The sequence below is a fragment of the Ranitomeya imitator genome, chromosome 3 (genome assembly GCF_032444005.1).
Source record: "Ranitomeya imitator isolate aRanImi1 chromosome 3, aRanImi1.pri, whole genome shotgun sequence".
In the NCBI taxonomy this organism is placed as follows: domain Eukaryota; kingdom Metazoa; phylum Chordata; class Amphibia; order Anura; family Dendrobatidae; genus Ranitomeya; species Ranitomeya imitator.
In genome coordinates, this window is record NC_091284.1 from 14,066,729 (window position 1) to 14,092,929 (window position 26,201).

At 45.7% G+C, this 26,201-nt stretch overlaps 1 protein-coding gene across 1 annotated transcript in view; it reads right to left on the bottom strand.

Moving 5' to 3' along the window:
* Positions 1–5,686: 5,686 nt before the first annotated feature.
* NDC80 (NDC80 kinetochore complex component) overlaps positions 5,687–26,201 on the bottom strand; it is a 40,362-nt gene continuing 19,847 nt past the window's right edge. Inside the window, exons 6-17 of the mRNA XM_069760510.1 lie at positions 18,078–18,180; positions 17,736–17,822; positions 15,294–15,387; positions 14,908–15,014; positions 14,494–14,638; positions 14,195–14,400; positions 12,728–12,880; positions 12,524–12,613; positions 10,796–10,888; positions 10,559–10,689; positions 10,281–10,383; positions 5,687–6,067 (exon numbers count right to left, since the gene is read on the bottom strand). Of these exons, the coding sequence (XP_069616611.1) occupies positions 5,927–6,067; positions 10,281–10,383; positions 10,559–10,689; positions 10,796–10,888; positions 12,524–12,613; positions 12,728–12,880; positions 14,195–14,400; positions 14,494–14,638; positions 14,908–15,014; positions 15,294–15,387; positions 17,736–17,822; positions 18,078–18,180 (1,453 nt within the window). The 3' untranslated portion in view covers positions 5,687–5,926. The remainder of the gene's footprint in view (positions 6,068–10,280; positions 10,384–10,558; positions 10,690–10,795; positions 10,889–12,523; positions 12,614–12,727; positions 12,881–14,194; positions 14,401–14,493; positions 14,639–14,907; positions 15,015–15,293; positions 15,388–17,735; positions 17,823–18,077; positions 18,181–26,201) is intronic.

A 26,201-nucleotide genomic window follows, 5' to 3' on the forward strand; every position in this document is an offset into this window, starting at 1 on the left:
GTATGACTTTTCATAGTCATAGAAATTATACTTCAACCAATCAGCATAAGAACACACACCCAGGTCTTAACCTATAAGAATGCAGGAAAAACGTAACCCATGAGGATACAGGAAAAATGGAAACTACAGATATGGTCATGTCTTTTTGGCATAAAAAACATATTAACAGATGCCTCAGTCTTGTATAACGATACACCCTCGAGTCTCTTATCTGGCTCGGCTCGAGTTAGAATACTCAAGGTCTTTATACCAATTATGAACAAAATAAATATTTCTCAAGGCACGGTGCACATAGCAATTGTACATGGGAGGAGAGAATATATATATATATATATAACCACCAATGTGCACCAATGGAAGGTGTATCGGACAAATCGGGAAAACATAGAAAAAACGAAGAAAAAAACGAAACAAAGTCCAAAAATGCAGTATAAATTATAATATTTATTAAAATATATATAATATAGTGTAACAGTGGGAAAAAAATACCATAAAAAGCACAACACCAGGGACATGTAAATGGCAGCACTAAAAATAAGTTAAATATATAACCAGTGTAATAACAACATATGTGCATACCTGTGGCAATAAGCCATAGAATATATAGCAAGCAGATTTACCAAATGAATATTATGAAGTGCATGTGCAAATTTAATTAATTGGTGGCAAAAAGGAGACCGAATAGAGATGCTGATAATAAATATTGGTGCAATCTATTGGCGCTAAATCCGGCCGGTATATAGTATAATAGTCATAGTGACCAGTGAGCTATAAAGCACCCAGCGGGCAAGCAAACAAAAAAAAAAAATTGCCCAAAAAAACAAAATAAAAATCGGAGTAGAGGTCAAAAAGAAGCCACCTGGTATTACCTGCTGAATGGGATGAACGTCCCTGGGATGTGCCGAACCCCGACGTGCGTTTCGGCATCTGCCTTTTTTTTTTTTTGACTATCTCCTGGCCAACACTTCGGGCAGCATTAGAAAGACCTTGCCGCCAATCTCAGAGTCTGCCAAAAAGGCTTACATCAGCGGAATGGTGGACAAGGCATCTTTTGTTGCCACCTTGTCTTTCAGCTGGCATTCCAGCTTCTCCAGCCCAATCATCAATGATCTGGCCATGCATGTTGCTGCTTCAAGGCACCAGCCGATGTCTCCCAAGTGCCAAGAGAATGGTGTCAGCTTTTCTGTCAAGTGTGTCCCTCAAAGCCCCCATATCGTTAAAGGACAGAGGTTCTCCAGGACGCTTCAGTAATTGCCACATCCATTCCCGGCCTCTGTCCCAACAGGGGGAAGAAGGTTCCTCAAAGGGGTATGTTCTTTTGAACAAAGTGGGAAGGGAACCCTTCCTTTCAGGCTTATTCCACTCTTTCTGTACCAGCGCCTGGATTTTCTCATTTAACAGGAAACACCTTTTCTTCCTTTTATCCAGGCCACGGAATATCAAATCCTGCACTGACCTCTCAGGCCTAGCGTCCACAATGCCCATGGTAGATTGGACTGTTTAATCGATCCATCAATCTTTTTTTTTTTTATAACTAATTTTTATTACATTTTATAATTTTAACATTCAAAAACAAGAATTTAAACAATTACATAAATAAAACAATGTTAAGAATCCTCAAAGACGAAGAATAAAGATGGATGGGAACAATTTGAAAAAAAATTTCTGTTGAGTTAGGTTTTTGAGCTGATTTATACTAAAATTGGCATGCTGATTCCAAAAATGTAGTCAGTTTTTTTCTAGCACGTCAAGTTTTTCCTCCACAACTTACCTGCCAGAGAAGCATAATTGCACTGATATCTGTAATAAGACTCGTTATCTGATTACAATTCGACTCATATAGAGCTACGTGGCAACTTGTAAGAGTAGTCACAACTTTGTCATGCCTATTTCTTATATATTTCATTTTTTGTTCATATTTGTACTATTTAATAAAAAAAAACACTTTTTAGGTACAGTAGTTTACATAGTTTTGAGAAGACAAAAATCCTATAGTTCAAAAACTTGACGTGATAGAGAAAAACTGAGATCATTTCTGGATTCAGCATCCAAAAATTAATTTAGAACAGTTGTCTGACCTAACTCCTAAAAAATTGTGTTCCCCAGTGTTATTGGGGAACACTCCCCCTAGTGGTGACAGACGAAATTACATAGTAAAACAGTAAGAGCTAAAGTTTAAGTAGGTCACCATAGAGGTTATATTCAACGCCACATTAGACCAACTCCGTCCTTATAACAGAATACTTGTACTTGTCAACACATAAAAAAACACAAAGAGGGGAATGGAAGACACAAGGGTCCGAAGAAACAGAAAACCTAGCTGTTATTTTGAGCCCAGTAGAGTTCCAGGCAGCCCAGACAACACCCAGTCTGTGCACTCTCCCTCCCGATCATGGCCGTCATATACAGGTCCTTCTCAAAAAATTAGCATATAGTGTTAAATTTCATTATTTCCCATAATGTAATGATTACAATTAAACTTTCATATATTATAGATTCATTATCCACCAACTGAAATTTGTCAGGTCTTTTATTGTTTTAATACTGATGATTTTGGCATACAACTCCTGATAACCCAAAAAACCTGTCTCAATAAATTAGCATATTTCACCCATCCAATCAAATAAAAGTGTTTTTTAATAACAAACAAAAAAACCATCAAATAATAATGTTCAGTTATGCACTCAATACTTGGTCGGGAATCCTTTGGCAGAAATGACTGCTTCAATGCGGCGTGGCATGGAGGCAATCAGCCTGTGACACTGCTGAGATGTTATGGAGGCCCAGGATGCTTCAATAGCGGCCTTAAGCTCATCCAGAGTGTTGGGTCTTGCGTCTCTCAACTTTCTCTTCACAATATCCCACAGATTCTCTATGGGGTTCAGGTCAGGAGAGTTGGCAGGCCAATTGAGCACAGTAATACCATGGTCAGTAAACCATTTACCAGTGGTTTTGGCACTGTGAGCAGGTGCCAGGTCGTGCTGAAAAATGAAATCTTCATCTCCATAAAGCATTTCAGCCGATGGAAGCATGAAGTGCTCCAAAATCTCCTGATAGCTAGCTGCATTGACCCTGCCCTTGATGAAACACAGTGGACCAACACCAGCAGCTGACATGGCACCCCACACCATCACTGACTGTGGGTACTTGACACTGGACTTCAGGCATTTTGGCATTTCCTTCTCCCCAGTCTTCCTCCAGACTCTGGCACCTTGATTTCCGAATGACATGCAAAATTTGCTTTCATCAGAAAAAGTACTTGGGACCACTTAGCAACAGTCCAGTGCTGCTTCTCTGTAGCCCAGGTCAGGCGCCTCTGCCGCTGTTTATGGTTCAAAAGTGGCTTTACCTGGGGAATGCGGCACCTGTAGCCCATTTCCTGCACACGCCTGTGCACGGTGGCTCTGGATGTTTCCACACCAGACTCAGTCCACTGCTTCCTCAGGTTCCCCAAGGTCTGGAATCGCTCCTTCTCCACAATCTTCCTCAGGGTCCGGTCTCCTCTTCTCGTTGTACAGCGTTTTCTGCCACATTGTTTCCTTCCAACAGACTTACCATTGAGGTGCCTTGATACAGCACTCTGGGAACAGCCTATTTGTTGAGAAATTTCTTTCTGGGTCTTACCCTCTTGCTTGAGGGTGTCAATGATGGCCTTCTTGACATCTGTCAGGTCGCTAGTCTTACCCATGATGGGGGTTTTGAGTAATGAACCAGGCAGGGAGTTTATAAAAGCCTCAGGTATCTTTTGCATGTGTTTAGAGTTAATTAGTTGATTCAGAAGATTAGGGTAATAGGTCGTTTAGAGAACCTTTTCTTGATATGCTAATTTATTGAGACAGGTTTTTTGGGTTATCAGGAGTTGTATGCCAAAATCATCAGTATTAAAACAATAAAAGACCTGACAAATTTCAGTTGGTGGATAATGAATCTATAATATATGAAAGTTTAATTGTAATCATTACATTATGGTAAATAATGAAATTTAACACTATATGCTAATTTTTTGAGAAGGACCTGTATTCCTTCCTATGATTGTCAGCTATTCTGTTTATTAAGCTTTGATGAGGAGAGGACCGCTTCCACTGAAGAGCGATCAATCATCTCGCTGCAGTCGGAATACGTAGTGTTAATCCAGCGGCGCTCGTCCACGTTCCTCTGGGAGAAGTTTAATAGATTTGGCCGCTTTTTCCCCCAAATGTGCTGCCAACATTGGGGGGACGGCTCCTTCCCATCTGCTGATATAGGAATGTATGACTGGTGGTCCCCGCTGAGGGTGGTTTATAATCTTATAAATGTCCGATATTAACCGTTTAGTCGACGGTTCCTTTTGCATGGCCTTTCAAAACCATTCAGTAAAGACGCCCTCGTAGAGCCGTATAGTGAGGTTACATCTGCATAACCTGAAAAAAACTATTTACTGGTTATAGCAAATTTAGACTTCATAGCATCAAATGAAAGAACCTCCGATGTGTCCCCATCCACCAAGTCTACGAATCTGAATAAGCCATTGTGGAATCCAGACTACGTGGGATCAGCGATTGATAAATAACAGATCTAAACCGCTTCATCCATGAAAACCAAACCTCCCTCGTAAACTACATGGAACCCAATAAAGTACATGGAATCGTCATGGACTTGGTTGTCCACAAAATCGAATTTGGATTAATGGGGGCCAACCATAATTGTTCTATTTCTGTCCATTTATTATAAGCCCATAGTGAAGCCCATGAAGGATCCTTCTCAGGGGGCCGCCCAGTAGTATTTAACGATGTCCGGGACCAACAGACCCCCTGTGATTTATGAGAGGTGAGGACACGCTTGGAGATCCGGTGATCTCTGTCATTCCAAATAAACCTCATTATGAAGAGACCACAGTTCCCCAAAGGGACCCTGACAGGGAGGATCTCAAAATAATAGGGGAACTCGGAAAGGAGAGATCTTAATTGAAGCTATACAACTTATGAACGAGAGCGGCGTTCATTCAGAGATCAGTCTTTTCACTGAAGATGGACGGGCAGGTGCAATTATATAGACCATTATAGGTGGAGGATAGATGGACCCCCAGATATTTCACCGCTTTGTTTTTCCATCTGAATTTAAAGTTAATTTTTGATGGTCAAGAACGTTAGAGGGAATATTCAGAGGTAAGGCTTCTGTCCAATCTATATCCTGGTGACTACACTCAGTGTCCACGAGATTACGGAGCGCTGTGTGACGCCTAGTGAGGCCAGAGGGACGTCACCCGCAAACCTTATAAACTTGGTTTATAATTTCCACTCCTGAGATATTAGGGTTTTAATGGGTCATTGCCGCCATTGTTTTAGACAAGAACCAATTAAGGCCAAAATCCTTCTCTGCATCAGCGATCAGTACGAGGGTCTGTGAGTTACTTTCCTTAGATACATCTATTAGATCTATCGCCCGTCTAGTGTCGTCTCCACCCTGACGGAGGGGACAAAACCCACCTGGTCCTTAGGGTGAAGTGTTCTTACCCCAGCCTATTAATATTTTCAGATCTGAGACTAATAAGGCCGGTGGACGGTAGTTGGGGCAGTCCAGGGGTCCCTTCCCAATTTAGGGATGAGGATCATGTAGGAGTGCGACATTGTATCCGGGAAGGGAGAACCTTCCATGTAAGGAGCCAACTCTTCTGGAATAAATCGCCATGAAGAAAACGCGAGGAAACAAATAAAATCCTTTTATTCTTCGTCACATCAGAAAGGGAACAAAGCAAAACTGTAAATATCATAAAAAAAAAAAAAGACTCAAGAGCGGCATAAATAGGAAATGTGGAGGGGGAACATATATAAGACGAGACTCGTATAAAAAAAAAATCAAACTAAAAATACACAGGAGTAAAACCCACGGGCAGCTCCTGAACAGCGTGGAGAACTTGGAGGAGGAGTCACAAGCATGGAGGCGGAGTCTACATCCCTGGTGCGGTGTGTAAGGCTTTGGCGACTTCCTTGTATTTTGCCACCAGCTCCCGCAGGTCGCGCAGCGGATCCTCCCGGTTGAACTCCTCGTATTGCCGCTCCGTCTGCAGCCGCTTCTCTTCAATGTGTTTCTGTAAAAAGTGTAGAGAAGGTTACATCTTAAAGGGATAGTCCTGAATCACCGCCACATTGATGACCGGCCATTATCCTGCACAGTGAGGGGAGGCCTCCTAATCCTACAAAGCAGGGGTCCGACTGCTGACACCCACCTGGATCGTGAGAATCGGGGTCCTAAAGCCACATATTTGAGTGCAGCGTTACTGAGCATGTGCGACCACCTCTCCCATATCCAGTGGGTGGAGCAGTGGTCGCACATGCTCAGTGCTGCTGTTTGAGACCCCCATTCTTGTGATCGGTAGAGTTCCCAGCAATCAGACCCTCACTGATCAAACACTTATCTTTCATACTGAGGATTTATGTTTATGAGACAACTCCTTTAACCCCTTTACCCCCAAGGGTGGTTTGCACGTCAATGACCAGGCCACTTTTTACAATTCTGACCACTGTCCCTTTATGAGGTTATAACTCTGGAACGCTTCAACGGATCCTGGTGATTCTGACATTGTTTTCTCGTGACATATTGTACTTCATGATAGTGGTAAAATTTCTTTGATAGTACCTGCGTTTATTTGTGAAAAAAACGGAAATTTGGCGAAAATTTTTAAAATGTCGCAATTTTCAAACTTTGAATTTTTATGCAATTAAATCACAGAGATATGTCACACAAAATACTTAATAAGTAACATTTCCAACATGTCTCCTTTACATCAGCATAATTTTGGAACCAAAATTTTTTTTTGTTAGGGAGTTATAAGGGTTAAAAGTTGACCAGCATTTCTCATTTTTACAACACCATTTTTTTTTAGGGACCACATCTCATTTGAAGTCATTTTGAGGGGTCTATATGATAGAAAATGCCCAAGTGTGACACCATTCTAAAAACTGCACCCCTCAAGGTGCTCAAAACCACATTCAAGAAGTTTATTAACCCTTCAGGTGTTTAACAGGAATTTTTGGAATGTTTAAATAAAAATGAACATTTAACTTTTTTTCACAAAAAATTTACTTCAGCTCCAATTTGTTTTATTTTACCAAGGGTAACAGGAGAAAATGGATCCCAAAGTTGTTGTACAATTTGTCCTGAGTACGCTGATACCCCATATGTGGGGGTAAACCACTGTTTGGGCGCATGACAGAGCTCGGAAGCGAAGGAGGGCAATTTGACTTTTCAATGCAAAATTGACAGGAATTGAGATGGGACGACATGTTGCGTTTGGAGAGCTCCTGATGTGCCTAAACATTGAAACCCCCCACAAGTGACACCATTTTGGAAAGTAGACCCCCTAAGGAATTTATCTAGAGGTGTGGTGAGCACTTTGACCCACCAAGTGCGTCACAGAAGTTTATAATGCAGAACCGTAAAAATAAAAAATCATATTTTTTCACAAAAATTATATTTTTGCCCCCAATTTTTTATTTTTCCAAGGGTAAGAGAAGAAATTGGACCTCAAAAGTTGTTGTACAATTTGTCCTGAGTACGCTGATACCCCATATGTGGGGGTAAATCACTGTTTGGGCGCATGGGAGAGCTCGGAAGGGAAGGAGCACCGTTTGACTTTTCATGCCAAAATTGACAGGAATTGAGATGGGGCGCCATGTTGCATTTGGGGAGCCACTGATGTGCCTAAACATTGAAACCCCCCACAAGTGACACCATTTTGGAAAGTAGACCCCCTAAGGAACTTATCTGGATGTGTGGTGAGCACTTTGACCCACCAAGGGCTTCACAGAAGTTTATAATGCAGAGCCATAAAAATAAAACTAAATTTTTTTCCCACAAAAATTATTTTTTAGCCCCCAGTTTTGTATTTTCCCTAGGGTAACAGGAGAAATTGGACCCCAAAAGTTGTTGTCCAATTTGTCCTGAGTACGCTGATACCCGATATGTGGGGGGGAACCACCGTTTGGGCGCATGGGAGGGCTCGGAAGGGAAGGAGCATCATTTGGAATGCAGACTTAGATGGATTGGTCTGCAGGCGTCACATTGCGTTTGCAGAGCCCCTAATGTACCTAAACAGTAGAAACCCCCCACAAGTGACACCATATTGGAAACTAGACCCCTCAATGAACTTATCTAGATGTGTTGTGAGAACTTTGAACCCCCAAGTGATTCACTACAGTTTATAACGCAGAGCCGTGAAAATAAAAAAATCTTTGTTTTCCCACAAAAATTATTTTTTAGCCCCCAGTTTTGTATTTTCCCAACAGGGTAACAGGATAAATTGGACCCCAAAAGTTGTTGTCCTATTTGTCCTGAGTACGCTGATACCCGATATGTTGAGGGGAACCCCTGTTTGGGCACACGGGAGAGCTCGGAAGGGAAGAAGCACTGTTTTACTTTTTCAACGCAGAATTGGCTGGAATTGAGATCGGACGCCATGTCGTGTTTGGAGAGCCCCTGATGTGCCGAAACAGTGGAAACCCCCCAATTATAACTGAAACCCTAATCCAAACACATCCCTAACCCTAATCCCAACAGTAACCCTAACCACACCTCTAACCCTGACACACCCCTAATCCCAACCCTATTCCCAACTGTAAATGTAATCTAAACCCCAACCCTAACTTTAGCCCCAACCCTAACTGTAGCCCTAGCCCTAACCCTAGCCCTAACCCTAGCCCTAACCCTAGCCCTTACCCTAATGGGAAAATGGAAATAAATACATTTTTTAAATTTTTCTCTAACTAAGGGGGTGATGAAGGGGGGTTTGATTTACTTTTATAGCGAGTTTTTTAGCGGATTTTTATGATTGGCAGCCGTCACACACTGAAAGACGCTTTTTATTGCAAAAAATATTTTTTGCGTTACCACATTTTGAGAGCTATAATTTTTCCATATTTTGGTCCACAGAGTCATGTGAGGTCTTGTTTTTTGCGGGACGAGTTGACGTTTTTATTGGTAACATTTTCGGGCACGTGACATTTTTTGATCGCTTTTTATTCCGATTTTTGTGAGGAAGAATGACCAAAAACCAGCTATTCATGAATTTCTTTTGGGGGAGGCGTTTATACCGTTCCGCGTTTGGTAAAATTGATAAATCAGTTTTATTCTTCGGGTCAGTACGATTACAGCGACACCTCATTTATATCTTTTTTTATGTTTTGGCGCTTTTATACGATAAAAACTATTTTACAGAAAAAATAATTATTTTTGCATCGCTTTATTCTCAGGACTATAACTTTTTTATTTTTTTGCTGATGATGCTGTATGGCGGTTCGATTTTTGCGGGACAAGATGACGCTTTCAGCGGTACCATGGTTATTTATATCCGTCTTTTTGATCGCGTGTTATTCCACTTTTTGTTCGGCGGTATGATAATAAAGCGTTGTTTTTTGCCTCGATTTTTTCTTTTTTCTTACGGTGTTTACTGAAGGGGTTAACTAGTGGGCCAGTTTTATAGGTCGGGTCGTTACGGACGCGGCGATACTAAATATGTGTACTTTTGTTTTTTTTTTTTATTATTTAGATGAAGAAATGTATTTATGGGAATAATATATATATTTTTTTTCATTATTTAGGAATATTTTTTTTTTTTTTTTTTACACATTTGGAAATTTTTTTTTTAACTTTTTTACTTTGTCCCAGGGGGGGACATCACAGATCGCTGATCTGACAGTTTGCACAGCACTCTGTCAGATCACTGATCTGATAGGAGTGCAGGCTGCTTCACAGTGCCTGCTCTGAGCAGGCTCTGTGAAGCCACCTCCCTCCCTGCAGGACCCGGATCCGCGGCCATCTTGGATCCGGGCCTGGAGCAAGCAGGGAGGGTGGTAAGACCCTCGCAGCAACGCGATCACATCGCGTTGCTGCGGGGGGCTCAGGGAAGCCCGCAGGGAGCCCCCTCCCTGCGCGGTGCTTCCCTGGACCGCCGGCACATCGCGATCATCTTTGATCGCGGTGTGCCGGGGGTAAATGTGCCGGGGGCGGTCCGTGACCGCTCCTGGCACATAGTGCCGGATGTCAGCTGCGATAAGCAGCTGACACCCGGCCGCGATCGGCGGCGCTCCCCCCGTGAGCGCTGCCGATCGCTATGACGTACTATCCCGTCCAGGGTCAGATAGGCCCAGGGCACCTGGACGGGATAGTACGTCTAAGGTCACAGAGGGGTTAAATAATGTCAGCGGGATCAGTGCAGTGTGTGCACGTTAAAGGGGTTGTCTGGTGTAAACAAGTTATTATCCATCTATGGGATGGGCGACCTCTTGTGCCCACGATTTCCTCACCTCGATGGTGCCCATGTGAGAGGCCACGGCGTTCACCACCCGCACCAGCTTGCTCTCCATGTGCCTCATCTGCTCTTCCGTCTGATGCTCCACCAGCTGCAGCCTGTGGACGGGGACACGGCGTCACTGACATTACATGGACGGCGGCAGCCAGGAGAGGGCGCTATATTCTGCCCTATAACCTCGGTCTCTGGGCTCCGCAGAGACACCGGGAGATCGCCAGACACTGCGGCATATGAATACATGAGCACTCATCATCCGCCCCGCTCATCACTCACTCCTGCTGAGCCTTCTCCAGATCCTTCATGGCCTCCTCCAGACTCTTGTTCACCCCGGACTCCAGCAGGTGGCGATGTTTCTCCAGAGACTTTATCTCCTCTGTCCACCTCTTCTCCTCCTCGTCCGCTTCCTGAGAGGAGAGTAGGGATCACATATATGAAAGAAATGTGCCGATTCCTCCCGTCAGCCGCTATGACACTGACACTGCCCGTCCATTCTGCCCACCCGACCCTCACCTCCGCTTTCTTCGCTAACAGCTCATCCAACTTCTGCGCTTCTTCCTTCAGGATCTTTACATCATTTCTCTTTTCTCCAATCAATGAATTCAACTAAAGGAAAAAAAAAAAAACCAACATGAAATCCTTCCTCCGTGCGGAAACGAGGGGAGCACAATCTGTGGGGTACAGCGGAGGTGAATGTCCCCCGCTACACGTCCTGCAGAGAGAAGCACAATCTGTGGGGTACAGAGGAGGTGAATGCCCCCCGCTACACGTCCTGCAGACAGGAGCACAATCTGTGGGGTACAGAGGAGGTGAATGCCCCCCGCTACACGTCCTGCAGACAGGAGCACAATCTGTGGGGTACAGAGGAGGTGAATGCCCCCCGCTACACGTCCTGCAGACAGGAGCACAATCTGTGGGGTACAGCGGAGGTGAATGCCCCCCGCTACATGTCCTGCAGAGAGGAGCACAATCTGTGGGGTACAGCGGAGGTGAATGCCACCCCCTACTCGTCCTGTAGACAGGAGCACAATCTGTGGGGTACAGAGGAGGTGACCGCCCCCCGCTACACGTCCTGTAGACAGGAGCACAATCTGTGGGGTACAGAGGAGGTGAATGCCCCCCGCTACACGTCCTGTAGACAGGAGCACAATCTGTGGGGTACAGAGGAGGTGACCGCCCCCCGCTACATGTCCTGTAGACAGGAGCACAATCTGTGGGGTACAGAGGGGGTGAATGCCCCCCACTACACGTCCTGCAGAGGAGCACAATCTGTGGGGTACAGAGGAGGTGACCGCCCCCCGCTACACGTCCTGTAGACAGGAGCACAATCTGTGGGGTACAGAGGAGGTGACCGCCCCCCGCTACACGTCCTGTAGACAGGAGCACAATCTGTGGGGTACAGAGGAGGTGAATGCCCCGCGCTACACGTCCTCCAGAGAGGAGCACAATCTGTGGGGTACAGAGGAGGTGAATGCCCCCCGCTACACGTCCTGTAGAGAGGAGCACAATCTGTGGGGTACAGAGGGGGTGAATGCCCCCGCTACACGTCCTGTAGAGAGGAGCACAATCTGTGGGGTACAGAGGAGGTGAATGGCCCCCGCTACACGTCCTGCAGAGGAGCACAATCTGTGGGATACAGAGGAGGTGAATGCCCCCCGCTACACGTCCTGTAGAGAGGAGCACAATCTGTGGGGTACAGCGGAGGTGAATGCCCCCGCTACACGTCCTGTAGACAGGAGCACAATCTGTGGGGTACAGAGGGGGTGAATGCCCCCCACTACACGTCCTGCAGAGGAGCACAATCTGTGGGGTACAGAGGAGGTGAATGCCCCCCGCTACACGTCCTGCAGAGAGGAGCACAATCTGTGGGGTACAGAGGAGGTGACCGCCCCCCGCTACACGTCCTGTAGACAGGAGCACAATCTGTGGGGTACAGAGGGGGTGAATGCCCCCCACTACACGTCCTGTAGACAGGAGCACAATCTGTGGGGTACAGAGGGGGTGAATGCCCCCGCTACACGTCCTGCAGAGGAGCACAATCTGTGGGGTACAGAAGAGGTAAAGGCCCCCCGCACAGCTGCCCACACCAATAATGGCGGCAGCGATAACTCTACATCACTGAGGGTCTCCTTAGTAACAATGAGGGACACACATCGAATATTGGAGGGGGACACAAACATGGGACGTAGATGTAAGATCCAGGGGGGTGGGGGGCTTTGGGGGGGGATGTGCGGCTCTCACCTGCTCCAGCACCTCGTCCGCTTCCATATTCTTGTTGGTGGCGCTGGTGACCTGCTCTTCGGTCTTTGTTAGCAGCTCCAGCAGGGGGAGCTGTGCGAGGAGGAAGAGAGAAGAAACATAAGTGTCCGCTCCTCCCCTGTACTCAGAGCCGCGTCCCCCGGACACGCCGCCTCCGATATCGCAGCGGGGCTGCAGGCGACTCACGCTGATCTTGTTCCTGCACACGTTCAGGCCGTGCTGCTCTCCGTCCAGGTTGCACTCAATCTGGAAGTCGTGGCCGTTGGCGTTTTCTGCCGAGGACGGAATCAGCCGCAGTTTCCGCGCTACTTTGTGGAACTCGGCCACCTGCGTCTCCACCTACAAGACAGACGGAGGGTCACACACCGCACTGGACGCCGCGGCTTCACCTGCTCTGCAGTCATTGGTTCAGTGACGTTGTTCATGAGCAGTTACAGGATCTCTCCTGACTGAGCAGCAGCTTGTGCTCCGGAGCAGCACTTCCTCCTATAACTAATGAGTGTCTGCTGAAAGGGTATGTTCGGGTGCGTGTCCACGGGCCGGATTACATCCGGATTAGGTGCGTACAACCGCAGCATCCACATGTTACATCGTAGTGGAGGGGAGTTTATGAAATCCCGTCTCCACTATGCGTGCGAGCATGCATCCGGCGGCCCTGCATTTCCGGACATGCAGCGCGTCTTTTTAGAACGCAGCATGTGTTAACCTTACGCTCCGTGACCGCAAGGTAAATACCTGTTATTTATGTATGGGGTGCGGAGATTCTGGATGTCTCCAAAGCGCCGACAATCTGGACCGTGGACACTTGGCCTTAGAGGCAGTGGAGCTGCAGACAAACCCCCAGGACCCCCGGCCACAAGACCGCCCCCCAGCACTGTCTGCGGCTATGGAAATACATCAGATTTTCGGGCTCGTCTTGTGGCGCTCTCTGTGTAACGTGATTCTCCCGCCCACCACAATCACAGCGATTCCTCGCTTTTATTGTTTTTTTTATTTTTTGATTTGGCAGTAAAATAGGAAAAAGAAAAAAAATCAAGTTTGCATTAGAAAAAAAAAAAAAAAAAAAAAGTTTTTTTTATTATGTCGCTCTTTTCAAACACCCAAAACTTTTTTTTTAAAGTTTGGCTAGATGGGGCGGGCGAGGGTTTGTTCCCCGTGTGCCGAGCTTACGTTTTTATTAATTACATTTTTCGGCGATGTTGTGGTGTCTGAACAGGGACAATTCTGGGATTTTTATTTTTTTGGAGTTATAAGGAGAGAGGATATGATACACACGCTGCTGGCCACATTCAGACTAGACTTTCCAGCCTCGGCCAATGTAAGGGCACGTCTAGTGGGCATGTGACCGCACGTATGCACATCACACACTCACGGTCAGGTGCCGGCCGCTCCGGGGGAATCCTCACACTGTGCGTCATGTCAGGATTCACAAGTCTGCAGTCACATAGAATAACTGCAGACTTGTAGCCTAAGGCCGGACGACTTCTTTAACCCGTCCACAGTATCGCAGACCGTATGGCGGTATATGGCTGAGAATGCCAGCTGGCTGCTGTAGGAGAACCAAGAAAGCAGTGGTCTCCGGGAGGGCTAGATGGGCATCTCCATGGCTTGGCCCCCCATCATGCTGGACCCATGCGCAGAGCTCCTCATTACCGACTCCTTGATCTTGGCGTACTTCAGCTCCTCGCTCCACAGATGCTGCTTGTCCTCGTCCAGCTCTTTGCTCAGCTTGCTGATGGTCTCCTGCAGCTCGTTCTCTTCGTACTTGATCCTCTCGATGTCGGCCACGGAGTACTTCTGGTGCGCCAGGACGTTCTTCAGCCGCAGGTTCTCCTGTCTTATGGCCTCACTTTCCAACTCTGCAGAAAGAGAAGAGGTGCAGGGAGGTTAACAAGACTCGGCCCACCAGGGCAGAGGACCCCCGTAAGGCAGCTCCGTTTCCTTGGCCTCACCTGCGGCCTCCAGCTCCTCGCTCAGGCTGTGGACTCGCTTTTCCAGTAAGGAGGAGTGAGACTCCATCTCCGTCAGGTAGTTCTGGTATTTCTGGATGTCGGCTTGGAGGGAAACCTTCAGCTTCCTCATGGAGGCCAAGCGGTCCTGGGAGCCCAAAAACACAGAATCAGGTACCCCAACATCCCACCTGAATCAGAAAAACATGGCTGAAATCTCCCAGGAGCAGCGCCGCCCCTGCATGCAGGTTGTGTCTGGTATTACAGCTTCACTGAAACTTATGGTGCTTAGCTGCAGTACCAAACACAACCTGGAGACAGGGGTGGCGCTGTTCTAGAAAAGATGGCCATGATTTCCTAATCCATCTGTACCTGCAGCCGCCATACTGGTCGTCACCCCTCGAGGCCGACACTCACCGGCTCCCGCTCCTTGTCCTTCTCCAGGCGCTCGATCTCCTCCATCAGTCTCCGGATCTCGGCCTGCAGAGACTCCACCTGAGACTCCTCCACGGCGTACATGTCCTCTGCCAGGAGAAGAACCAGTGAGGGGAAGCTACAAAGCCCGAGACCTCTGCCTGCTGTCACACCTGTCTTCTGTTACAGTGCATCAGCGCAGGGAAAATATATCACATTCATCGGCTCAGAGGATTGTCTGCACCGGACAGAACTGCAACAAACCCTCAGCTGTGAAGCTGCAAATTAGGAAAAGATTCCCAGTGGCTCCATGTAAACAAGACGGCCGACAGCAAGCGGAGATCCTGAAAACGGGGCCGGGATGAAATTCAGAGAACAATGGAACTTACTGAGCCGGGAATAAACCTCCGCGTCAATCTCCTCAAACGTGTCCCGGCCATCCATGAACTGCTCGTAGCACCGCGCCGTGTAATCCAAGAAGAGCTGCAGCAGGAGCGACAGATCATTGCACAAGTCACAGCAGAAGAACAGTGAGCGCAGCTCCGGAGAATAATACAGGACATGCAATGTAATGTATGTACACAGTGACTGCACCAGCAGAATAGTGAGTGCAGCTCTGGGGTATAATACAGGATGTAACTCAGGATCAGTAATGTATGTACACAGTGACTGCACCAGCAGAATAGTGAGTGCAGCTCTGGGGTATAATACAGGATGTAACTCAGGATCAGTAATGTAATGTATGTACACAGTGACTGTACCAGCAGAATAGTGAGTGCAGCTCTGGAGTGTAATACAGGAGGTAACTCAGGATCAGTAATGTAATGTATGTACACAGTGACTGCACCAGCAGAATAGTGAGTGCAGCTCTGGAGTGTAATACAGGAGGTAACTCAGGATCAGTAATGTAATGTATGTACACAGTGACTGCACCAGCAGAATAGTGAGTGCAGCTCTGGAGTATAATACAGGATGTAACTCAGGATCAGTAATGTAATGTATGTACACAGTGACTGCACCAGCAGAATAGTGAGTGCAGCTCTGGGGTATAATACAGGATGTAACTCAGGATCAGTAATGTATGTACACAGTGACTGCACCAGTAGTATAGTGAGTGCAGCTCTGGGGTATAATACAGGAGGTAACTCAGGATCAGTACTGTAATGTATGTACACAGTGACTGCACCAGCAGAATAGTGAGTGCAGCTCTGGGGTATAATACAGGAGGTAACTCAGGATCAGTACTGTAATGTATGTACACAGTGACTGCACCGGCAGAATAGTGAGTGCAGCTCTGGGGTATAATACAGGATGTAACTCAGGATCAGTAATGTAATGTATGTACACAGTGACTGCACCAGCAGAATAGTGAGTGCAGCTCTGGGGTATAATACAGGATGTAACTCAGGATCAGTAATGTAATGTATGTACACAGTGACTGCACCAGCAGAATAGTGAGTGCAGCTCTGGAGTATAATACAGGATGTAACTCAGGATCAGTAATGTAATGTATGTACACAGTGACTGCACCAGCAGAATAGTGAGTGCAGCTCTGGAGTATAATACAGGATGTAACTCAGGATCAGTAATGTAATGTATGTACACAGTGACTGCACCAGCAGAATAGTGAGTGCAGCTCTGGGGTATAATACAGGATGTAACTCAGGATCAGTAATGTATGTACACAGTGACTGCACCAGCAGAATAGTGAGTGCAGCTCTGGAGTATAATACAGGATGTAACTCAGGATCAGTAATGTAATGTATGTACACAGTGACTGCACCAGCAGAATAATGAGTGCAGCTCTGGAGTATAATACAGGAGGTAACTCAGGATCAGTAATGTAATGTATGTACACAGTGACTGCACCAGTAGTATAGTGAGTGCAGCTCTGGGGTATAATACAGGAGGTAACTCAGGATCAGTACTGTAATGTATGTACACAGTGACTGCACCAGCAGAATAGTGAGTGCAGCTCTGGGGTATAATACAGGAGGTAACTCAGGATCAGTACTGTAATGTATGTACACAGTGACTGCACCGGCAGAATAGTGAGTGCAGCTCTGGGGTATAATACAGGATGTAACTCAGGATCAGTAATGTAATGTATGTACACAGTGACTGCACCAGCAGAATAGTGAGTGCAGCTCTGGGGTATAATACAGGATGTAACTCAGGATCAGTAATGTAATGTATGTACACAGTGACTGCACCAGCAGAATAGTGAGTGCAGCTCTGGAGTATAATACAGGATGTAACTCAGGATCAGTAATGTAATGTATGTACACAGTGACTGCACCAGCAGAATAGTGAGTGCAGCTCTGGGGTATAATACAGGATGTAACTCAGGATCAGTAATGTATGTACACAGTGACTGCACCAGCAGAATAGTGAGTGCAGCTCTGGGGTATAATACAGGATGTAACTCAGGATCAGTAATGTAATGTATGTACACAGTGACTGCACCAGCAGAATAATGAGTGCAGCTCTGGAGTATAATACAGGAGGTAACTCAGGATCAGTAATGTAATGTATGTACACAGTGACTGCACCAGCAGAATAGTGAGTGCAGCTCTGGAGTATAATACAGGATGTAACTCAGGATCAGTAATGTAATGTATGTACACAGTGACTGCACCAGCAGAATAGTGAGTGCAGCTCTGGGGTATAATACAGGATGTAACTCAGGATCAGTAATGTAATGTATGTACACAGTGACTGCACCAGCAGAATAGTGAGTGCAGCTCTGCAGTATAATACAGGATGTAACCTGTAGAACGACAGCAGATCATCTGTTTGTTCTAGGTTGTATTGCGCTGATGTTTCTGTACCTTGTTGAAGTCGATTCCTTCATCACTTGGTTCTGACGTCTGTGGCTCCTCGAACACGTGTTCGTCTTTCGTCAGCACAATGGACAGCTGGGAGGTGAAGACAGAGGAGAGGTCGGTAATCGTGAGATTTGCATTAAAGCAGAGATTTAGTTATTGTCTCTTCACCGTGGGGCACACGACCGGTCACTGCCTGCACCATAGGGGGGGGGGACATGACCCAGTGCAGGGTCTCCTGTGCTCTCAGGCTGTGGCTCGGCCCCATGCTTTACACTGCAGCTCTTCCCACACACACACACACTTCTGACTGGTCACATGAACTGATTATTACAGAAAAGTCTCCACCTTAATACAGTCCAACAGCCAGACCAGAGCTGCCACGATCTGCGGCCACGTGTGGGGGGCACCAACGGTGTACATGGAGCTTTTGGACAACGCAAAGGGATATCTGCGAGAGAAAAACAGATTTCATTAAGACAATTAAGGGGAGTCGGTCACCCCCAACATACATTTTATAGAGGCAGCACAGTGTTGTAGGGGGATTGCCCCCGTAACATGCACACCAGCACTGCCTGAGAACATGAGGGGCCGTGGGACCCCTGTACAGTATCAGATAGGATCCTGCACGTTAGATACAATGTATACGGCCTGATGATAGGAGAAAATAGATTAGTGACACAAGAACAAGAAAGAAGAAAAGACGAGAATCTCTGCTCTCCGGATACAATGTACAAGTGGACGATCCCGTCAGGGGGCAGGGAGACGGCCGGACGACCCCTGCGGGAAGAAATAGAAGATATATATATATATATATATATATATATATATATATATATATATATATATACATATACAGTGGGGCAAAAAAGTATTTAGTCAGTCAGCAATAGTGCAAGTTCCACCACTTAAAAAGATGAGAGGTGTCTGTAATTTACATCATAGGTAGACCTCAACTATGGGAGACAAACTGAGAAAAAAAAATCCAGAAAATCACATTGTCTGTTTTTTTAACAATTTATTTGCATATTATGGTGGAAAATAAGTATTTGGTCAGAAACAAAATTTCATCTCAATACTTTGTAATATATCCTTTGTTGGCAATGACAGAGGTCAAACGTTTTCTGTAAGTCTTCACAAGGTTGCCACACACTGTTGTTGGTATGTTGGCCCATTCCTCCATGCAGATCTCCTCTAGAGCAGTGATGTTTTTGGCTTTTCGCTTGGCAACACGGACTTTCAACTCCCTCCAAAGGTTTTCTATAGGGTTGAGATCTGGAGACTGGCTAGGCCACTCCAGGACCTTGAAATGCTTCTTACAAAGCCACTCCTTCGTTGCCCTGGCGGTGTGCTTTGGATCATTGTCATGTTGAAAGACCCAGCCACGTTTCATCTTCAATGCCCTTGCTGATGGAAGGAGGTTTGCACTCAAAATCTCACGATACATGGCCCCACTCATTCTTTCATGTACCCGGATCAGTTGTCCTGGCCCCTTTGCAGAGAAACAACCCCAAAGCATGATGTTTCCACCACCATGCTTTACAGTAGGTATGGTGTTTGATGGATGCAACTCAGTATTCTTTTTCCTCCAAACACAAGTTGTGTTTCTACCAAACAGTTCCAGTTTGGTTTCATTAGACCATAGGACATTCTCCAAAAACTCCTCTGGATCATCCAAATGCTCTCTAGCAAACTTCAGATGGGCCCGGACATGTACTGGCTTAAGCAGTAGGACACGTCTGGCACTGCAGGATCTGAGTCCATGGTGGCGTAGTGTGTTACTTATGGTAGGCCTTGTTACATTGGTCCCAGCTCTCTGCAGTTCATTCACTAGGTCCCCCCGCGTGGTTCTGGGATTTTTGCTCACCGTTCTTGTGATCATTCTGACCCCACGGGGTGGGATTTTGCGTGGAGCCCCAGATCGAGGGAGATTATCAGTGGTCATGTATGTCTTCCATTTTCTAATTATTGCTCCCACTGTTGATTTCTTCACTCCAAGCTGGTTGGCTATTGCAGATTCAGTCTTCCCAGCCTGGTGCAGGGCTACAATTTTATTTCAACTCCCTCCAAAGGTTTTCTATAGGGTTGAGATCTGGAGACTGGCTAGGCCACTCCAGGACCTTGAAATGCTTCTTACGAAGCCACTCCTTCGTTGCCCTGGCGGTGTGCTTTGGATCATTGTCATGTTGAAAGACCCAGCCATGTTTCATCTTCAATGAAGATGATGGAAGGAGGTTTGCACTCAAAATCTCACGATACATGGCCCCATTCATTCTTTCATGCACCCGGATCAGTCGTACTGGCCCCTTTGCAGAGAAACAGCCCCAAAGCATGATGTTTCCACCACCATGCTTTACAGTAGGTATGGTGTTTGATGGATGCAACTCAGTATTCTTTTTCCTCCAAACACGACAAGTTGTGTTTCTACCAAACAGTTCCAGTTTGGTTTCATCAGAGAATAGGACTTTCTCCCAAAACTTCTCTGGATCATCCAAATGCTCTCTAACAAACTTCAGACGGGCCCGGACATGTACTGGCTTAAGCAGTGGGACACGTCTGGCACTGCAGGATCTGAGTCCATGGTGGCGTAGTGTGTTACTTATGGTAGGCCTTGTTACATTGGTCCCAGCTCTCTGCAGTTCATTCACTAGGTCCCCCCGCATGGTTCTGGGATTTTTGCTCACCGTTCTTGTGATCATTCTGACCCCACGGGGTGGGATTTTGCGTGGAGCCCCAGATCGAGGGAGATTATCAGTGGTCTTGTATGTCTTCCATTTTCTAATTATTGCTCCCACTGTTGATTTCTTCACTCCAAGGTGGTTGGCTATTGCAGATTCAGTCTTCCCAGCCTGGTGCAGGGCTACAATTTTGTTTCTGGTGTCCTTTGACAGCTCTTTGGTCTTCACCATAGTGGAGTTTGGAGTCAGACTGTTTGAGGGTGTGCACAGGTGTCTTTTTATACTGATAACAAGTTTAAACAGGTGCCATTACTACAGGTAATGAGTGGAGGAAAGAGGAGACTCTTAAAAAAGAAGTTACAGGTCTGTGAGAGCCAGAAATCTTGATTGTTTGTTTCTGACCAAATACTTATTTTCCACCATAATATGCAAATAAATTGTTAAAAAAACAGACAATGTGATTTTCTGGATTTTTTTTTCTCAGTTTGTCTCCCATAGTTGAGGTCTACCTATGATGTAAATTACAGACGCCTCTCATCTTTTTAAGTGGTGGAACTTGCACTATTGCTGACTGACTAAATACTTTTTTGCCCCACTGTATGTATGTATGTATGTATGTATGTATGTATGTATGTATGTATGTATGTATGTATGTATATATATATATATATATATATATATATATATATATATATATATATATATATATATATACACACACATACGCACATATACACTAGCTGAAGAGCCCGGCGTTGCCTGGGCATAGTAAATATCTGTGGTTAGTTATAGCACGTCACTTCTCTTATTTTCCCATCACGCCTCTCATTTTCCCAATCACATCTTTCATTTTCCCCCTCACATCTCTCATTTTCTCCCTCACTCCTCTCATTCCCCCCTAACACTTGTCATTTCAACCTCACATCTGTCATTTTCCGATCACTCCACTATTTGCACTCACACCTTTTCATTTTCACCTCACACCTCTCATTTTCACCTCATCACCTCAGTATATACATGTTTGTCATCTCCCTTATATATAGTATACATCTGTATGTCATCTCCTGTATATAGCATATACCTGTGTGTCATCTCCTCCTGTATATAGTATATACCTGTATGTCATCTCCCCTATATATAGTATATACCTGAATGTCATCTCCTTCTATATATAGTATATACCTGTATGTCATCTCCTCCTGTATATAGTATATACCTGTGTGTCATCTCCCCTGTATATAGTATATACCTGTATGTCATCTCCTCCTGTATATAGTATATACCTATATGTCATCTCCTCCTCTATATAGTATATACCTGTGTGTCATCTCCCCTGTATATAGTATATATCTGAGTGTCATCTCCTCCTGTATATAGTATATACCTATATGTCATCTCCTCCTCTATATAGTATATACCTGTGTGTCATCTCTCCTGTATATAGTATATACCTGTGTGTCATCTCCTCTGTATATAGTATATACCTGTATGTCATCTCCTCCTCTATATAGTATATACCTGTGTGTCATCTCTCCTGTATATAGTATATACCTGTGTGTCATCTCCTCCTGTATATAGTATATACCTGTATGTCATCTCCTCCTGTATATAGTATGTACCTATATGTCATCTCCTCCTCTATATAGTATATACCTGTGTGTCATCTCTCCTGTATATAGTATATATCTGTGTGTCATCTCCCCTGTATATAGTATATACCTGTGTGATCTCCTGTATTAGACCTCGTTCGCACGTTATTTGCTCAGTATTTTTACCTCAGTATTTGTAAGCTAAATTGGCAGCCTGATAAATCCCCAGCCAACAGGAAGCCCTCCCCCTGGCAGTATATATTAGCTCACACATACACATAATAGACAGGTCATGTGACTGACAGCTGCCGTATTTCCTATATGGTGCAATTGTTGTAGTTTGTCTGCTTATTAATCAGATTTTTATTTTTGAAGGCTAATACCAGACTTGTGTGTGTTTTAGGGCGAGTTTCGTTTGTCAAGTTGTGTGTGTTGAGTTTTGTGTGGCGACATGCGTGTAGCAACTTTTTGTGTCGAGTTGCATGTGACAGGTTAGTGTAGCAAGTTGTGTGCAGCAAGTTTTGCGCATGGCGAGTTTTGCGCGTTGCGAGTATTATGTGTGGTGCCTTTTGAGTATGTGCAAGTTTTGCATGTGGCAACTTTTACATGTGTTGCAACTTTTGTGCATGTGGCAATTTTTCCGCGTGTGCAAGTTTTGCGTGTGGCGAGTTTTCCATGAGATGAGTTTTGCACTTGTGGCGAGTTTTGCGTGAGCCTAGTTTTTGCATGTGGCGAGTTTTGCGTGTGACGAGTTTTGAGCGGCGACTTTTGTGTTTCGACTTTTATGTGGTGAGGTTGGTGTATGTGTGGTGAAATGTGTGCTGAGGGTGGTATATGTGTTCAAGCACGTGGTAGTGTGTGGCGCATTTTGTGTGTGTGTTCATATCCCCGTGTGTGGTGAGTATCCCATGTCGGGGTCCCACCTTAGCAACTGTACGGTATATACTCTTTGGCGCCATCGCTCTCATTCTTTAAGTCCCCCTTGTTCACATCTGGCAGCTGTCAATTTGCCTCCAACACTTTTCCTTTCATTTTTTCCCCATTATGTAGATAGGGGCAAAATTGTTTGGTGAATTGGAAAGTGCGGGGTTAAAATTTCACCTCACAACGTAGCCTATGACGCTCTCAGGGTCCAGACGTGTGACTGTGCAAAATTTTGTTTCTGTAGCTGCGATGCCTCCAACACTTTTCCTTTCACTTTTTCCCCATTATGTAGATAGGGGCAAAATTGTTTGGTGAATTGGAACGCGCGGGGTTAAAATTTCGCCTCACAATATAGCCTATGACGCTCTCGGGGTCCAGACGTGTGACCGTGCAAAATTTTGTGGCTGTAGCTGCGACGGTGCAGATGCCAATCCCGGACACACACACACATTCAGCTTTATATAGTAGAGATAGATATATATATATATATATATATATATACACACAGTGGGGCAAAAAAGTATTTAGTCAGTCAGCAATAGTGCAAGTTCCACCACTTAAAAAGATGAGAGGCGTCTGTAATTTACATCATAGGTAGACCTCAACTATGGGAGACAAACTGAGAAAAAAAAATCCAGAAAATCACATTGTCTGTTTTTTTAACATTTTATTTGCATATTATGGTGGAAAATAAGTATTTGGTCAGAAACAAACAATCAAGATTTCTGGCTCTCACAGACCTGTAACTTCTTCTTTAAGAGTCTCCTCTTTCCTCCACTCATTACCTGTAGTAATGGCACCTGTTTAAACTTGTTATCAGTATAAAAAGACACCTGTGCACACCCTCAAACAGTCTGACTCCAAACTCCACTATGGTGAAGACCAAAGAGCTGTCAAAGGACACCAGAAATAAAATTGTAGCCCTGCACCAGGCTGGGAAGACTGAATCTGCAATAGCCAACCAGCTTGGAGTGAAGAAATCAACAGTGGGAGCAATAATTAGAAAATGGAAGACATACATGACCACTGATAATCTCCCTCGATCTGGGGCTCCACGCAAAATCCCACCCCGTGGGGTCAGAATGATCACAAGAACGGTGAGCAAAAATCCCAGAACCACGCGGGGGGACCTAGTGAATGAACTGCAGAGAGCTGGGACCAATGTAACAAGGCCTACCATAAGTAACACACTACGCCACCATGGACTCAGATCCTGCAGTGCCAGACGTGTCCTACTGCTTAAGCCAGTACATGTCCGGGCCCATCTGAAGTTTGCTAGAGAGCATTTGGATGATCCAGAGGAGTTTTTGGAGAATGTCCTATGGTCTAATGAAACCAAACTGGAACTGTTTGGTAGAAACACAACTTGTGTTTGGAGGAAAAAGAATACTGAGTTGCATCCATCAAACACCATACCTACTGTAAAGCATGGTGGTGGAAACATCATGCTTTGGGGTTGTTTCTCTGCAAAGGGGCCAGGACAACTGATCCGGGTACATGAAAGAATGAGTGGGGCCATGTATCGTGAGATTTTGAGTGCAAACCTCCTTCCATCAGCAAGGGCATTGAAGATGAAACGTGGCTGGGTCTTTCAACATGACAATGATCCAAAGCACACCGCCAGGGCAACGAAGGAGTGGCTTTGTAAGAAGCATTTCAAGGTCCTGGAGTGGCCTAGCCAGTCTCCAGATCTCAACCCTATAGAAAACCTTTGGAGGGAGTTGAAAGTCCGTGTTGCCAAGCGAAAAGCCAAAAACATCACTGCTCTAGAGGAGATCTGCATGGAGGAATGGGCCAACATACCAACAACAGTGTGTGGCAACCTTGTGAAGACTTACAGAAAACGTTTGACCTCTGTCATTGCCAACAAAGGATATATTACAAAGTATTGAGATGAAATTTTGTTTCTGACCAAATAACAGGATTTTTGGTTGCTTACCGTAAAATCTGTTTCTTGAAGCCTCCATTGGGGGACACAGGAACCATGGGTGTATGCTGCTGCCACTAGGAGGCTGACACTATGCAAATAAAAAAAAATTAGCTCCTCCTCTGCAGTGTACACCCCACCGACTGGCATTATACTCTTCAGTTAGTGAGAAAGCAGTAGGAGATAATGAAACAAGGTTAAAAAAAACCATAACCACAAACTTGAGAACTGTAACGTGAGAACAGTCATAGAACAGATAACAACAGAAAACATTGGGAGGGAGCTGTGTCCCCCAATGGAGGCTTCAAGAAACAGATTTTACGGTAAGCAACCAAAAATCCTGTTTTCTTTATCGCCTCTCATTGGGGGACACAGGAACCATGGGACGTCCCAAAGCAGTCCCAAGGGCGGGAAAACAGACTTCCATCAGGTCAGAGGACTCACCACTGCCGCCTGCAGGATCCTTCTGCCTAGGCTGGCGTCCGCCGATGCGTAGGTATGGACCTTGTAAAATTTGGCGAACGTGTGGATGGAAGACCAAGTTGCCGCTTTGCAAAGCTGTAGGGCGGAAGCCCTGTGGTGCACCGCCCAGGAGGCGCCGACTGCCCGGGTAGAGTGAGCCTTAATCCCAGGAGGGGGCACTCTGTTCTTGACCCGGTAAGCCTCCAAAATTGCCGTTCTGATCCAGCGAGCAATAGTCGCTTTAGAAGCCGGCTGGCCTCTGCGCGTGCCATCAGGAATGACGAAAAATGAATCCGTCTTCCGGAAAGAGGATGTTCTATCCAGATAAATCCTCACTGCCCTGACTAGGTCCAGCTTGTTCAACGATCGCTCCAGAGGATGAGTCGGAGCTGGACAAAAGGAAGGTAGAACAATGTCCTCGTTGAGGTGGAAGGTGGAAACCACCTTAGGAAGAAAAGAAGGTGGAGGTCGGAAGACCACCTTGTCCTGGTGAATGACCAAAAACGGAGGGCGGCAAGACAGTGCCGCCAGCTCGGAAACGCGGCGAATGGACGTGATGGCCACAAGAAAGGCCACCTTCCAAGATAAAACTGATAGAGGAATCTCCCTAAGAGGTTCAAAGGGAGAAACCTTCAAAACGTCCAGTACCAGGTTTAGGTCCCATGCCTCCACAGGGGCCCTGTACGGCGGAACGGCGTGGGCTACCCCCTGAAAGAAGGTCTTAATCTGTGGCCGAGAGGCCAAGGTCTTCTGAAAGAGGATGGAAAGCGCAGAGACCTGACCCTTCAGGGAACTAAGAGCCAGGCCCGAATCCAGTCCTGCCTGAAGGAAGGCCAAAAGAGAAGGCAGGGAAAAAACCATAGGCGGCACGCGGTTGGACTCGCACCAACGG